At 35.8% G+C, this 15,629-nt stretch overlaps 1 protein-coding gene across 7 annotated transcripts in view; it reads right to left on the reverse strand.

Annotated features, from left to right (window-relative positions):
• LOC108969697 (probable serine/threonine-protein kinase DDB_G0267686) overlaps positions 1-15,629 on the reverse strand; it is an 81,777-nt gene that overhangs the window by 20,543 nt on the left and 45,605 nt on the right. The window contains exon 1 of one of the 7 annotated variants that reach the window (XM_018934585.1): positions 1,155-2,660. The exons of 4 other annotated variants lie outside the window; for them this stretch is intronic. In XM_018934585.1, coding sequence (XP_018790130.1) covers positions 1,155-2,355 — 1,201 coding nt within the window. In that variant the 5' untranslated portion in view covers positions 2,356-2,660. Of the gene's footprint in view, positions 1-1,154; positions 2,661-15,629 lie in introns of those variants that run through there. 2 more of the 7 variants (XM_018934576.1, XM_018934577.1) reach the window with 2 other exon arrangements.

Genomic DNA, 15,629 nt, shown 5'->3' on the forward strand with positions numbered 1-15,629 from the left:
GTGAACCGATTTCACCCATATTCGGTACATGTTATCAAGGTGTAAAGAAAATATTATGTACCGAATTTTATTGAAATCGGTCGAGTACTTCCTGAGATATGGTTTTTGGTCCATAAGTGGGCGACGCCACGCCCATTTTCAATTTTTAAAAAAAGCCTGGATGCAGCTTCCTTCTGACATTTGTTACGTAAAATTTAGTGCTTCTGACGTTTTTTGTTAGTTGGTTAACGCAATTTCAACATAACCTTTGTATGGGAGGTGGGCGTGCTTATTATCCGATTTCTTCCATTTTTGAACTGTATATGCAAATGCCTAAAAGAAACGACTCTATACAGTTTGGTTGACATGGCTATAGTAGTTTTCGAGATATGTACAAAAAAGTTAGTAGGGGGCGGGGCCACGCCCACTTTTCCAAAAAAATTACGTCCAAATATGACCCTCTCTAATGCGATCCTTTGTGCCAAATTTCAGATTAATATCTTTATTTATGGCTTAGTTATGACACTTTATAGGTTTCCGGTTTCCGCCATTTTGTGGGCGTGGCAGTGGGCCGATTTTTTCCACCTTCGAGCTTAACTTTTTTATGGCGCCAAGAAATACGTGTACCAAGTTTCATCATGATATCTCAATTTTTACTCAAGGTACAGCTTGCACGGACGGACGGACAGACAGACATCCGGATTTCAACTCTACTCGTCACCCTGTTCACTTTGGTATATATAATCTTATATCTGACTCTTTTAGTTTTAGGACTTACAAACAACCGTTATGTCAACAAAACTATAATACTCTCTTTAGCAACTTTGTTGCGAGAGTATAAAAATTTAAATATTAAAACAATACGGTAACTTCAAAAGAAACATTTTGAATGAGTCAAAAATTTATACAACATGAGTTGAAACTTTTACAAAGTGAAAATTCTAAACCAAAAAATTTGCGAATTCCAATAAAATAAATGTGTTGTTTGCTCCACTGTGCAGTGTTTTCAAAGGCTTGCAATGCAAATGGGAGCGCAGTAATCGAACAAGCGATCAATATGTAGGGTGTTTGATGGGTGAATGAATCTCGGTACGCGCATTGCAATGCATGCTGCATGCTTCATGTATGTGTGTGTGTATGTGTATATTTTGAAAGCGGTTGGAGCTGTAATTTACTTTTTTCAACTTGCGTTGCGGCAGCTGAGATGCGCGTGTTAGTAGCTGTACTAGTACTATTTTTATTGTTAGTTTTAAAAGTGGTAGTAGGAGCTGAATTCTTGCTTGRAGTAGTAGTAGTAGTTGTGGTTGTTTTTGTTGCAGCAGCACTAGCGGCCGAAATAGCGACATTGTCATGCGTTGCACTTGAATACATTTGATTGACGGCGCAGTCTGTTGCACGGTCTTTGGCGAGGACAACACTTGCCGTTGCAGTGTCAGTAGCAGCAACAGCAGCCAATTGCATTGTTGCTGTTGGCGCGGCTGTCGCTGTCCACACCATCTGCGGTGTAGATGTCACAATTTGCTTGATAACAATTAGAATTTGCGATGAGCGCTTCGCTTCTTGTTGTTGTTTTTCTTGTTGCTGTTGTAACTGTCCATTAACTGCTGCTGTTGTAACGCCAACTTCAACCAAATCGCCGCCTTTTTCTTGTTTCAACTGTTGCTGCAACGCATGACCGCTAGTCTGCTGTTGGTTAGTAGGCGTGGCATGCTGTATAAACTCACTCTTTGGCAATTTGCCCGCAGCTTTGCCGCTTCCGCTTCCCTTTGCTGGTTGCTGTTGTGGTTGTTGTTGCTTTAGCGCGCCAGCATTGTTGTTGCGCTTAAGCGAGAAGCTACTAACAACTTTGGCAAAGGTGGACTGCTGCTTGGCAGCGCCATTGTTGCTGTTGTTGTTATTTTTATAGGCAATTAGCTGGTCATTGGCACCTGCTGGTGGCTTACTGTTGTTGCTGGTGCTGCTGCTCGCAAGCGTAACATCACTAGTGCCAAGCATTTGCGTTACTTCGCTATTTTTGTTCATGTTTGTTGGTGTTGTTTCTGCATTTTTGTGCGTGCTTGCGTCTGTTGCGCTTGCAACACCGCCAGCTGTCGTTGGCTCCTGTTGCTGTAACTCATTTGGTTGTTGTTGCTGTTGGTTTAGTTGTTTTTGTTGTTCTTGCTCCTGTGGCTGCTTGCTTTGTTGTGCCACGCCTTTGGCCAGCTTTTTTTGCTTTTTGGCGCCCTCGACTTTTGCGCCATTCAGCTGCTGGTACTCCTCGTAAATGCTACAACGCTTGTTCGCCTTTGCCGCAGCCGCAGCCGTCGCCGTCGACAGCTTGGCGGCTTTCGTCGTTTTCGAAGATTTGAATATTTTGCTCCACATTTTCTTGCTCATCCTGAGCGCCTTTTATTTGCACACTTTTTCGTAATTGAAATTTCAAGTTAATCGTTATAACGGTTTTTTTTTGCAACAATTGCAATGCACTTGCGCACAAATCACTTTTTGAAATCACTTCTTCACTAAAATATGACCAAAAATAATATATACGTGCGTATGCTTGCGCTTCTCATTGCTTGCACGCTTCACTACATTTCCTCTACGCAGTTCATGGACTGACTTTGTTACGCTTATCGCTGCCATACGTCGCGCGCTCGACACAACTTTACCGTTTCAGCAACAAAATGCGACTGATTGCTCATTGCGAAGTAAATAAAGTGAAGACCACCGGCAAAATGCGATCAAGCTGGTAGTACTTGCTGCCGCAGCCACAAACAACTGCGCTTGCCACTCTTCGCCTTGCGCTCAGCACGAATACCCTGTTGCAGCGGCTGTTGTTGGTGTGACGCGCTGCTGGCTGCTCCACTTCACGCGCCATCTGCGTTGCGCGGCGCTCCACCAGCAGCTATTGCTTGATATCGAAATATGTACATACATATATATTTATATGTATATATACACACTTACACACACTCATGTACTACCTTAGGGCCCTGCCATGCCACACACTCCGCGACGTCCAGCCTTCAGTTTGCGGCTGCCACAAATGGGCCGTTGCGCGGGCAGTCGCTTGTGAAGCTTCAAGTTCCATGTTGTCTTCAAGTTGTTGAGTGCGCACTGTCTTACACATTAAATTCACATACACACAAACACACATGGGTACAAATACGTTGCTATGGTTGTGCACACCCTGCAGGGAAAAAATGTTCTAGTGAAATTAATTTCTGGTTCACAGTAATTAATATTTCACCAGCAGCAAACTAGCTGGACGGACTGAATGACAGCGAGCAGGTTGCCATTAATTTGTGAGATATACTGACCACCAGCGCGCAGAACATTCTTTGTTGCCAGATGACTAACAATATTAACTGTATTATAGATCTACAAAATACAAGTTTCTTTCTTTCCAAATTATTTTTGCATTACAAATGTTTCACTTGTCAGTTGAATTAGTCTTTCATTCTCGTAGGGTGATCATAATATTAAACTCAAAACATATGCGCTTACAGTGTGCGTCAGAAGAAAGCTTACAATGTATTATATCCGGCCATTGTACTTTAGAATTCAGTATACACTCTTTTATTTTTATATTGAAGCACTTCCTTCTCTTAACTTCTAAAACTCTTTCTGTTAAGGTCTTTGGAGCTTTGGCTGTACGCCTATAATAGTTTTACATTTCGACCATTATCTGAAGACAAACAAAAGTGTGCGTTATAAGAGAATACTGAAATTTTGATGCTTAATTGTTCACACTACAATTGGTTTTATTTAACTGATCTGGGTCCCGATTCATAAGTTTCCAATAGTACGAGTTTTTATTTTATACTGCTACAATAACAAAGCATTTCAATGATTCGTAAAATCTTAAACTTCTAAAAGTCTCAGTTAATCAGTTATCTCTTTCTATAATTTTTTCTCTTTATTTCTCCATTTTTGGCGAGCACTCATTTTTAAGTTTCGGTTTTCATTTCGTCTCGATCAAACGACATAAGAAATGAAAAGAAAATATAAATTAAAGTTCTTCGTCTGCTACTATATCATAAATATTATTGTATTTCTGCAGGTATTCTGAAATCTATTCGTTTTCGTATACCTTCTATACCTTTATAACATAGCTATTTCAAAAGTCTCGGTGTTCAAAACCTCGGCCCCTGCCAGATTATCTAAAATAAATGCTTATTGTACTTATTTGAAAGATTTAAGAAGATTTGAGCGTTTCAGAAGCTTTAAGTTTTATCACAAGCTTTTAAGCATTTACAAACGCTCTCCAAACTTCTTTGAAGTTTGAGCTTATTGAACTTTATAGGATACGCTGAAACAAGTTGAGACGTTTGCTTTTAGAAACTAAATATGTCTCTTTTTATTTATATATGTAATAATTCCGATAAAATATAAGACCAATGGCAACAGAGCTTTCAGCTGACAGGAAAATAAATATATGGTTTTCAATTTTATAATAAAAGACATAACACAAGTATATAAACATTATTTAGACAAATTCTAGAGAGAAGTATCAAAACCGATTGACTTTAGCAAATGTTTTTGGGGATCGTAAGATATTAGAGTTATAACCATATTCAGAGTTCCATCATAATTATTTTGAATACTATAGTATATTTTCTTTTTGAGTATTTTTATAAAGGCTTCTCTATATATGATTGAAGCATAAACTTTCTTTTGACGCCCACAGTATTTTACTTAGCGACTTTGTTCTTTTTACGCATTACAATAAGTTCTGCAGCTGAATTTCATTCCGATTTTTGCTTGAACTTTTTTCCTTCTTTTAGCCTATTTTATAAATCATTTTTGTGTTTCGCTTTTATTTTTAAAACGACAAAGTTAAGTCCACCGACACTATGGCATCTTCTACGGTTCACTTTGGGGGTGAAGTTCGGTGCTCCGCAGGCGCGTGAGTGCGACTGTGGGGAGAACGTGCGGCCGCAGCGCAAAGTGGAGTTGACGTTTATTTATATTTATGTTTCGTGGAAGACACAATGAATTCACATCGGAAATCAATTGGCCATCATTGTTATATGCCACAATTGCTAGATTGAGTGCCGCAGCTCGATATCAGCATATCTTTAGATATACATACATACATAAATTATATAGAAATATATTTGTCAAGCAGCAGATATCATTACCAAGCAGCAGCGAGACATAATTACTTTGCGGATCGCTTGTTTCCGAAGCTGAAATATCTAATTCTCAGCGAAAAAAACCACAAGCTTTCTACTTGCAAAAATCTTTAGTGAATTTTCAATCAGACTCTGGAGATTTTCCCTAATCGGAATTAATTAGTTTGTGTGGTCGATTGAAAGGAGTAGAGCAGATAACTGATTTAATTATTTGTTGTTGTAGCAATAACATGTAATATTGTTTTGGCAAAGTTTTCTTACAAATCCATTATGGACGACCCAAACACCATAATAGAGGAGTGAAGACTAAAATCATGTGGATTTGACCTTTGGTGGTTCCCGATGGTCACAGTAAATTATTAATATTAATGAAAATTATACAGTAAAAGTTAGCCTGGTTTGGGAGTACAAAGCAAACTGAAAATGGCAAACTGATAAAAACTTTTATTTGCTTAATGCAACCAAATTGAAGCTACTTTCGGCGGGTGCACTGCCATTTGGTATATAATGGTGGAATGATTCACACGAGTGGTTACTAACCAAGCAGTGGAGAATAGATCAATCACCACAAACTGTAGACATGAGCTCGAGTTGCCGCATTAAATAGGTTATAATGGTAAATAAAATGTCGAATTGTTCTTGTGTTGTGAAAGCTCGGGTGAAAGCTCTAAAGAATTTGTATACGAAAAACGGAAGATTTCTTAAACAGATATCCAGCAAAAGCTAAGAAGCTTTAAAAAAATTGCGATTCTGAAAACTATGAAGAATTCTCTTTGAGTTTTTAATTATGTAAATAATCTCTGACAAAACTTTAAAGAGTTCTGTGTATTTGAAACTTTTCGCTTTGCATATTCCTAAATTGAGGGTCGTTTATATAGAAATTAAAAGCCAACACTATACGACAATTAATTGAGGAAGCACAAATTGAAGAAATTCTACTTTAATGTTTATATGAGATTTTGGTTGTTCATTTTTATGCCATAAACACCAATAACGCTTTAATGCAGAGCGCGCCATATGAGACTGCATTGAGAAAAATTATTTATTATCAACAGAGCGCTTTTGTTATTGTTGTTGTTGTTGTCGCGCATCCAACTGTTGGGCGTCACATTGGCACACTAAACAGACATAAGCACATGAAAAATAATAGCAACAATAACATTGCAATATTGAGCAAAGTTGAAGCAACAATATTAACAACAACAGCAACAACAACGAAGCTGTCCCTTCTCTAAGCAGAAGTGTTTGAATTATTAAAGATTTACTGTCAGCCGGTGATTGCATGTTGGCAGCCAGTCAAATGGGCGGTCGCACCACCACACAACAACAAGCATCAGCAGCTCAATTCTCAACCAGCGTCCAGCGTCCAAGTGGTACACACCCAATATGGCAGTCAGGCAGACCGACACACTTGTGTCAGTTGTGCTGTGCAGCTGAGAGCTTCGCTTGATTATTAATATTATAATAATATGCATGAACTGCTGTTGCTGTTGTCGTTGTAAGTTAATTTTTTTGTTATTATTATTTTTTTTTTGAATATGAAGTAATAATTGAATGCTAGAATGCTGGGCAATAATGAAGGCAACTCGGAGGCAGCGTTGCAACACGTTGCAAGCGCACACTTGCAGTGGCGTTGGAGAGAGGGATACGCGGGCAGAGGTAGCCACATACAAGATACGAATACAAGTATGTAAATATATACGCCAAGATTCATGTAAATATGCAGTTACAGTTGCTTGCCACCAAAGGCAGGGCAGCCCAGCTGACAGTGCGGCGTACTTGAGTGTTGCAACAACAATAAGCATTGAATTCAGACAGCAAATGGAAGTAATAAAGGCAGTACAATAAGAATATTGCAACGCRTTACATTATGAGAGGAATGCACCTAAATGCATATGTCTATATGTATGTATGCATAGATATGTCTATATATATATATATATATATATATATACATATATGTGTATGTGTTAATGACAGCGTCTGCATTTATTTGTTTGTTATTGCAATTATTTTCGTGTTTTCTCTTAATTTCATTTTGATCTTGTTGTTGATAGGATTATTCATTATTATCATAATTATATGAGGGTTGATGCAACAGATACTTTTTTGTAATATTTTTTTATTTTTTCTCAAAAGTTTCGACTTCTACGTTTGTTTGTATGAATTTAATAATAATAATGCCACAACTGTTTCTCAGCTGGTGATCCCAGCCCTTCCATGTTCTTACTTACTCGTTCACTTCATTCTCATACTCGTACATATATACAGTTATTTTGCTTATAAATATTTTGCGCTGCTCGCGGTATTCTGGTCAACACTGTTGCCAGCAATTTTTGTTGCTAGCCTTTTTTGTGCTTGCATCTGCGATTGTCTGATTCTGTTGCAAAGATTTCAAGTGGTGCCTTCGAAGTGCATAGTGTTTTTGCTCGAGGTCAAATGTATGATACCTTATACCTTTTTTTAACCCCAAACAAATATATGTATGTCAGTGCAGCATTATTCAGAGAGGTGAGTATTCACTTCGACAGCGTGATATCGCTAACTGTGCGCTCGAAATTAGTCAAGGAATGTCTGTCCTCCCTAGAAATAACATCAAGCTATTTCATCATCAGACTAGTTTGGATATCCGATCCTACCACAATGGCTTCTTGTTATCTAGTTTCATGCGGCAAGGTTAACAAATCTTGACGGACGCAAGTTGTCAAAGTTATGAAGGAGGGTGAGATGGAAACATCCGGCTGAGGATCAACCATCTTGGTAGTCCTATCTGAAAATAGCCGTCTCAACAAATTTTTGATAGGCTGAAAATGCTTTGTCGATTTGTAAGATTTTTATGATTTATGATATAGGAGTTTTAGGTAACACAATGGACAATGGCGTACTAAGTTGTTTAATTAAGTTCTCTTTTGGGATAGATCTCATAATATAAGCTTATCTAAACCTAGAAATAATAATAAAATAACTAAGAATAGAGCTTAAAGCTCCGCTGAATATTTGGATGGGCTGTTTTAAAATTTTCCTAGCAGAAATATATTAGGATATTGTTTTATATTACTTCACATCAAAATGTGTTATAAGCTCATTGAACTTCTCCCGACTTAATCATGTACAGATGAGCATCGAATTAGCTTAGTGGACTGTCTAAATTGAAGGTCTGGTTAGAGACGGTTAAACAAAAAACTTTCAAACTGCAAAGTTCGCCGAATCGGGAGGTTATAGATTGTCAATATCCGATAAAGGTAAACATAGCATGGCCTCGAATCAGCATAAAAATCTACTGGATTTGCAATATAGAGAGGTTAAATCAGTGGAAATAGCTACTGCTTAATATCTAAAACTTTGTGAGACTGGGTTTCCAGTTCTTTGAGACATACTGTTATGCTATTTCAAGAAACCCTGTATAGTAGCATTGCAATAGAACTTGTCAAAAACAGAATGTACATACTACATATAAGTTGCCGTTATTGTATATTACTTTTAGAACTTCATTTATTGCTGCGTTCTAATTTCAGATCCTCTGATCCACCGCCTGACGTAAATAGCGTTAAAAGACAGACCATTTCGTCATCCATAACAGTTTTCGATGACCAATTAAACTAGTAAGCTCATTCTTCGTTTTTGAGAGAGTATCCCGCTTGCGAATATTACTTTTTTTTCACTACTTCTTTTTAACGATCTTTTTTAAGAGAGGGGAACGACTTAAGTGTGATAACTTTGTAGGTAAATGTGTTCCGAAAACCTGCTTCTGGTCGCCCACATCTTTTTACCGCATTTCCGCACTTGTAACGGCACTCAGCTGCCGCTCATCATTACGCATCAGCATACTCGCTGCACTCGTTTTGTTTTCATTTGTTTTACCATTTTACTTGCATATATTTACTAACGCATCGTTGAAAGTGGCATTTAAAAATAAAATTTCCTACAACAACACTCAAAGTGCCAAAGGAAACAAATGCAAAGTGTCTTATTTTAGAAACGTGTAAAACCGAGCGCAAAGCATTGCAGTTCAATGCAACTCCAGCAGCATTCGCACCAGCTGGCAGCGCTGCCGCCGTTCAATTGAGTGTGCGTACGCGATGTGTGTGAGAGGAAATCGGACGTTTTCCTTGTTTTTTTCGACTTACGCAATTCGCCAAATTTGTAGTGAATGAGTGAGTAAGCCAAATGGTGTATGGCAAAGTAATGGTAATTGCCGACTGTTTGCTGTTTATTGTTTGTGGCAGCTTTTAATGTTTGCCCTAATACATTTTTGCGCATAGCCGTGAGGAAGATTAACAAATTTATCACAAGCGTGGCATAAACCTAAATAATTTTGCAAAAAAAAAAAATTATAAAAAACAACATTATAATAATAAACAAAAAAAGAAGCAAAATAAAAGGAAATAATATATATATGTATATATGTACTTATATATAAATAAATAAACAGCGCTGCATAAACAGGGTCAAACATGACGATCAAGCAAAAAATTTAATGCGCATGTTCGCTATTTTTTAATTATCACATTTTTTAATCATTATTTTTTACTATCCTCCTTTTTCTGTTGATTTTTCGTAATTTTTGTTATTTTCTCTGCAATAAAACAAATCGTTAACAGCTTGTTGCATTTCTTTTTATTTTTTACATATTTTATTTTCATCTGTTTAGTGCCGCAGTTGTCACCAGTAAATCTCCGCCGACTGCTGGTCGAACGCTGACTTTTGTGTGACATTTTCTCGCATTGAAAACCAAAAATGGCATTTTCGTGTGGAGCAAGATTTTGTTTTTATTGTTGTTTTTGACTCTGCACCATTTTTATTTATTGTCTTCGCGTTTACTTTTTTTGTGTTGTTGTAATGATTTTCAGTTCATAAAAGTGAAAAGATCAGGGCGGAAATTAGTGTCTGTTCGGTTGAGTGTGTATTCACCTTAAGGAATGTGAGAAAAGGAAATGCAAAAGTGTCAAATTATATTCACATATACATATGCACTGGTGAATTGGCCCCACCGCTTTGGGGAATTGTTGATATTTGTAGATGAAGACATTAAGGATGTCTACACTGTATAGTTGAACGTTTATCGTTTTTTTTTATTTTATATATGATGAATTCATGATTCTGGTTTAAAATATTAAGATATGTAAAATATCCAAAATCAGTTGCTCATTGATATGAACAAATGTGTGAATAGAGAATTTGAAAGTTTAATGGACCCTTAATTTTAAGAATAGTAATTGGTAAAGACTTTCTAAATGTGAACTTTTTAGCAAAACAATTTTAATTGTGAATCAATCTCCGTATATCTCTTCTCCACAAAATTCAACTTCACAGTAAACTTGTTGGGATTTATACTTAACGAAATCTTAAGGTCGATACTTTCCCATATTGTTTTCAAAAGCGCATTTAAATTGAGCTATATACCACAAAAATGATATATGTAATAAAATAGAGCAGCAGTTAAAATCGATTAAGTGACGCAATTGATTGGCGGTATGTAAATAAAAGTATAAACAAACAAAACAAAGAAGAGAAACAGAAAATTAAAACTGTGCAAGACAAGCGGAAAATGGAGCAATTAATTGAAAGCGAAATTAAGTTTCAATTCCACAACAACTGCAAGAGGCTCCATTATGCGGTTCCCAATGCATTTGGCATTTGTTTTGCCCTGATAAATTTACATAAGCAAACCGAAACGCCGTAATTGCTTGCATTATGGAGGAAGTGGGATAGAGAGGCAAAAAGGTAGTTTCATTTTCTATTTCTTATTTTCGAGTTTTTTCGAAATTAATTAACTAAAACTAACGCATTCCTATATTTTTGTTGCTTGAGTTTTCAAAAAACCTTGGCTGCTTTCGATTTGCATCGTCTGCGCCTCGCTTCAAAGAAAAACTTCGTCCCACTATAATTTGACAGGGGTAGACGTTGCACGGTATTTACGAAAATTGAATATTCGAGAAACCTTTTATATATACATGTGAAATAAACAAATGAGATTAGCAAAAGTTATGATTGACGAATAATTTTTGGTAGAAAATAAAGGCGTGCAAGTTTTCTGTGTACAATATTAATAAATTTAAACACTTTTCTGCTGTACGGTGTCAACTTTGACAACTGTCAACGATCAGCTGTTAGAAACGCAGTGTGTATGAGTACAAGGCGGCATTTTCTTCTCAACTTTTCCACTACAGTTTTTTGCCTCAATATATTATAAAATATTTGTACATACTACTGTGATAGAATTGAAAGGTGAATTTTGTCCATTTCATCTCCTTCAAAGTAATCCCCTCCCGCTGCAATACCCTTTTGTCAACGAATTTTCCAGTCATCATAGCACTTGGAAAAATCCTCCATTGAGAGGGCCATCAGAGATTTCTTCGATTCAGTTTTTATATCCTCAATCGAGTCAAGACGCTGTCCCCGGAGTGGTCATGTGAATTTGCTGAATAGCCAGAAGTGACCGAAGGTAAAATGTGGTTGTGGCACGATATTAGTTGAAAATGTAGCGAAATGGAGATGGAGCATTATCGCATTTCTTTGTTCAATAAATTCAGACACAGTAAAAATCGAAGAATTTACTTTTAGAGCCTCGAAACCGTAAAACTTAGCATAGATGTCACTAACAGTACTACTAACTTACAGAAAGGAAAAATTACCGATTCGAAAACCATCCGAAGTATAAACTTTTCAATTTGATCACATTAGTATGTATATATAAATTTTAGTTTTATTTGATTGCTGTGCCCCGAGTGGAAACTTTTTAAACCAAAAAATTAAACATCCGATCTACAGTACTTTTCGAACCACCCTCTTGCTAACCTGCCTACGGATTCATCGCCTCCTCATTTTTTTGACAACCATTCCAAGTGCTGAAACTTCACACAGTGATTGTCGCCGTCTCCTACATTCTTTGCGCAACGGTGCGTGCGTAAAGAGTTTGTAAATGTTGTTGTTGCATTAGAACACTTCATTCTTAGCTGCAGCGCTAGCACGTCATTGAAAAAGCCTAGACTAATGACTACACGAACTGTCGACGATGCTGCGTGTGTGCTGCATTTATTTTTGAATACTTATTTTTTGTTTACACTCGTTGTTTCCATTGACAGCTGTCAGCAGTTCTTGTTGCACTATTGATCTTTCATCCATATATGCTTTCGTGGCGGCTGTTTTTTTATTTTCTTAGCTTCTTTCCAACTTTGCCGCTTGTTTGTTCAATATGCTATTTTTGTTATGTTTTCTGCCTCTCTTCTCGGAAAATACCTGTCAAAGTTTGTTTATTTCTTGTTGTTTCCATATAAATGACTTGTTATTCCTTTGTTGCGCGCTTTTTTAACTTTTTATTTCATATTTACTCTAACCATTATTTGTTAATTAATATTTTTCCACTTTCATGGCCGCGCAATGCCAAGTTAACCAGCTTGCGGTGAATTTGCCAATTTGTTTAAGCCTCCTTGCTGCCTAAACCGAAAGAGTAGTAATTGTTGGCGCTAGCGGTACTCGCATCATGTTGAATGCTCCGCGTGAGTGTCTTTGACGTGACGAAATTAAAGTATAACAAACGAGCGGTTGAGTTAGCAAGTAATTAACTACGAAGTTTGTACAAAATCTTTGCAAATCTCGCCGAAGTGAAAGGCGCTGACTGGCATTTGTGCTTAACAATGCACACACACACAAGAAGCGCTCAAAAAAGCTCACAATGTCTACAAACCTTTGGGAAATATCTAAGCAGACGTGCAGCCCGTCATAATGAGGGAGAGAATCATAATGCAAATGTATGCGGCAGCGAAAAAGCGGAAAGAAAAGTTGGTAATTGAGTGGGAAAGGTCGGGAAGCAACGCCTTTTAAGTACTTGGTAACGATAATAGAATGTGTCGGTTACAATTCCCATAATTTTTTATTTATTTTTAAACTGCTTTTAATTCCCACAATCAACTAAACTATGTAAACCCTTTTAAGTGCATTTAAATGAAGTTGTTTATCTTTACTCCACTATCTCAGCTTCGGGCTAACATTAATATATATTAACAATAAACTCACAGTGGTGCGAGCAATTTCACACGTGATCTTATGATTACTTAGTATAACACTTTTTTTCTTTTCAAAACACATTTTCTCTCCATACTGGCTGGCTGGAAGTCCCTTTCTTATTATTTTTTGTGGTTTATCAGTAACCGTCAGGTCAAATTATATTTTGCTGAAGTGCTGAAGAAGGCACATGCTTTGATTTGTTGTGTATCAAACGAGGTGTTAAGTTGAACTAAACTAATTGAAAAGTGGTTGACTTGATATTATTATTGAGAACATATTAAACTGAAAACCGAAGAAGAAATAATTCAGGTAGATTCCAGGTGTCAGAGTTAAAAGGCTGAGAACCGTGAAAAACATTACGAAATCGTTGATCGTGAAAGAAATAAGTCTACTGGTATAACGAAGTTAATAATTTATTATTAATTATAGCAAATAAGTAAAGGAGAAAATAAAAAGTAACAATTAATAAATTAACATTAGAGCGGGTTAATTAAAAATGTACCATACAAATACAATATTAAGCACCGTTTATAGCACTTTGCTTTCTTATCGCACTTGACCAAAACACGCGAAATATAAATTAAAAATTCACCTTTCAATTTGATCACGGTAGTATACGTTTTTATATAACATACTCGAAATCTGTGGCCTAAACAAATTCCAATATGCTTATGTTTGTCGTTATCGTAATTTTTTTTGTAAAATTATAATTTTTCCTTTTGTTCAGCAATATGATCTGACTAAAAATGTTGATTTAATTCTTTTAAATCTTTCGCAATTCGCAGAGTTATTTGGACTGTCTTCTGTGTTTGTTTTTAGATGTTTTGGTGATATGCAACAGATTTACACCACATTTAAAAGAGCAGTTACTGCTGTATAATGTGTAATGAAGCTACATGGCGTATGAGCAACATCCTGTCGCCATAATTTAACTAGCGCTTAAAAGTATGCTAATCAAACAGGTGACCGCTTGCATTGGCACTGAAATCGCATACAAATGATTCACAAAGTATACGAAAAAGCTTTACAAGCATAAGAAAATTACAATATGCTAATTGAAGCATTGTTTTTATATATTAGCTAGTTTCTATATATGGTATAATTTATTTTAATATTTTTCTAATAATTTCAATTCTAATAAAATATATTCTTCTTTTAATGCATGACTATATATTTTTTACGTATATAAAAATTAATTTGCTTATAAACTTCCTTTAACAAATTATTATTATATTTCAACCAATTAATTTGCAAATTTAAACACTTATTAATCGTTTCTACAAAAATTTTGTTCACTAAATCATATGTGTAACGCCATTCACTCAGCGTTTTATTGTCTATTTGCTTTGTTTCCGCCTTTTGTTATTTATTTGCTGCGTTGCCACCTAAGTACATGGGATGGGAATATAATTACCTTCTTATAGCGGTTTTATTAATAATTCATTCGAAAAATATAATACAGATACATGTATATATTTCTAAGTATGTTTATAGCGGAATGCTTAAAAATATTTCGCTTTGTGTATGCAGAGTACAAAACCTTAAACATAGTCTTAAGCAAATAAGTTAGAATTTGTTTAAAGAGATTTTCATTTTGACTAGATGATAATGGAGTTAGAAGCTACATATGAATTTACAGTTGACTTTTGATAGCTTTTGGTTTAGTTGCTTTCTGTGAAATATTATAAAATCTCATGATTAAGAGTTGTATACAGTTTAACAATATTTTAAATTAAAAAATTAAGGCGGATTCGGCAAAGGCTCGAAATGAAATTTACTGCTATTATTTACTATTCTCGACGAAAACTATACTATGCGTTCGGAATTTAAGTTCAAAATCAGAAATTCTTTGAATTCTGAATTTAAATTAATTTTAAGTAAACATGACTTGAATGTTATAACCCCTCGTACTTTTTAATTTAAAAAATCTTTTTTTTTTATTTATTTAAATACTATGAAATTTCTAAATATTTTCAATAAATTTCAAGACAAGCGCAATAAAAACCTTTGAAGGATGGACCGTCAGGCTAGACCACCCGGTTACTTCAATCTTCGATCATGTTTGTCTCAAAACATCGTTTTGATCAAAGCCGGTGATTACAACTTCTCAGAAACTAGTGAAGCGATCTTATCGAAAATAGGATGACTTTGTGATTGATCGAAGAATTTTTTTTCGATTACAACGCATTTTTTCAATTAGAACTAAAATCATATGGTTTTGTTTGCACCTTTGAAAAAATTAAGTTTTTACTCCAAATCTGTCGATTAATCGCGAACTATATTCATTTAATAACCGATTTTTTGATTTATTTTCTGCTTTGCTGTCGTCCACAAGGAGACGGTTTTGGCGGTGCCTCCGAAAATCAGCTGCAGACTTTTCAAAAATTCATTATATAAATTTACAAAATTTGATTCAAATGTTGCCCTTTGATACTCTCAAAAGGTGGAAAAAAATAGTTCATTTATTATATGAAGAAAAAATTGTTGAAAATACCATGGGCGTTTTTAAATCCACGGTACCCCTTA

This window comes from Bactrocera latifrons, unplaced genomic scaffold (assembly GCF_001853355.1).
Source record: "Bactrocera latifrons isolate USDA-ARS-PBARC rearing strain unplaced genomic scaffold, ASM185335v1 scaffold_261, whole genome shotgun sequence".
Taxonomy (NCBI): domain Eukaryota; kingdom Metazoa; phylum Arthropoda; class Insecta; order Diptera; family Tephritidae; genus Bactrocera; species Bactrocera latifrons.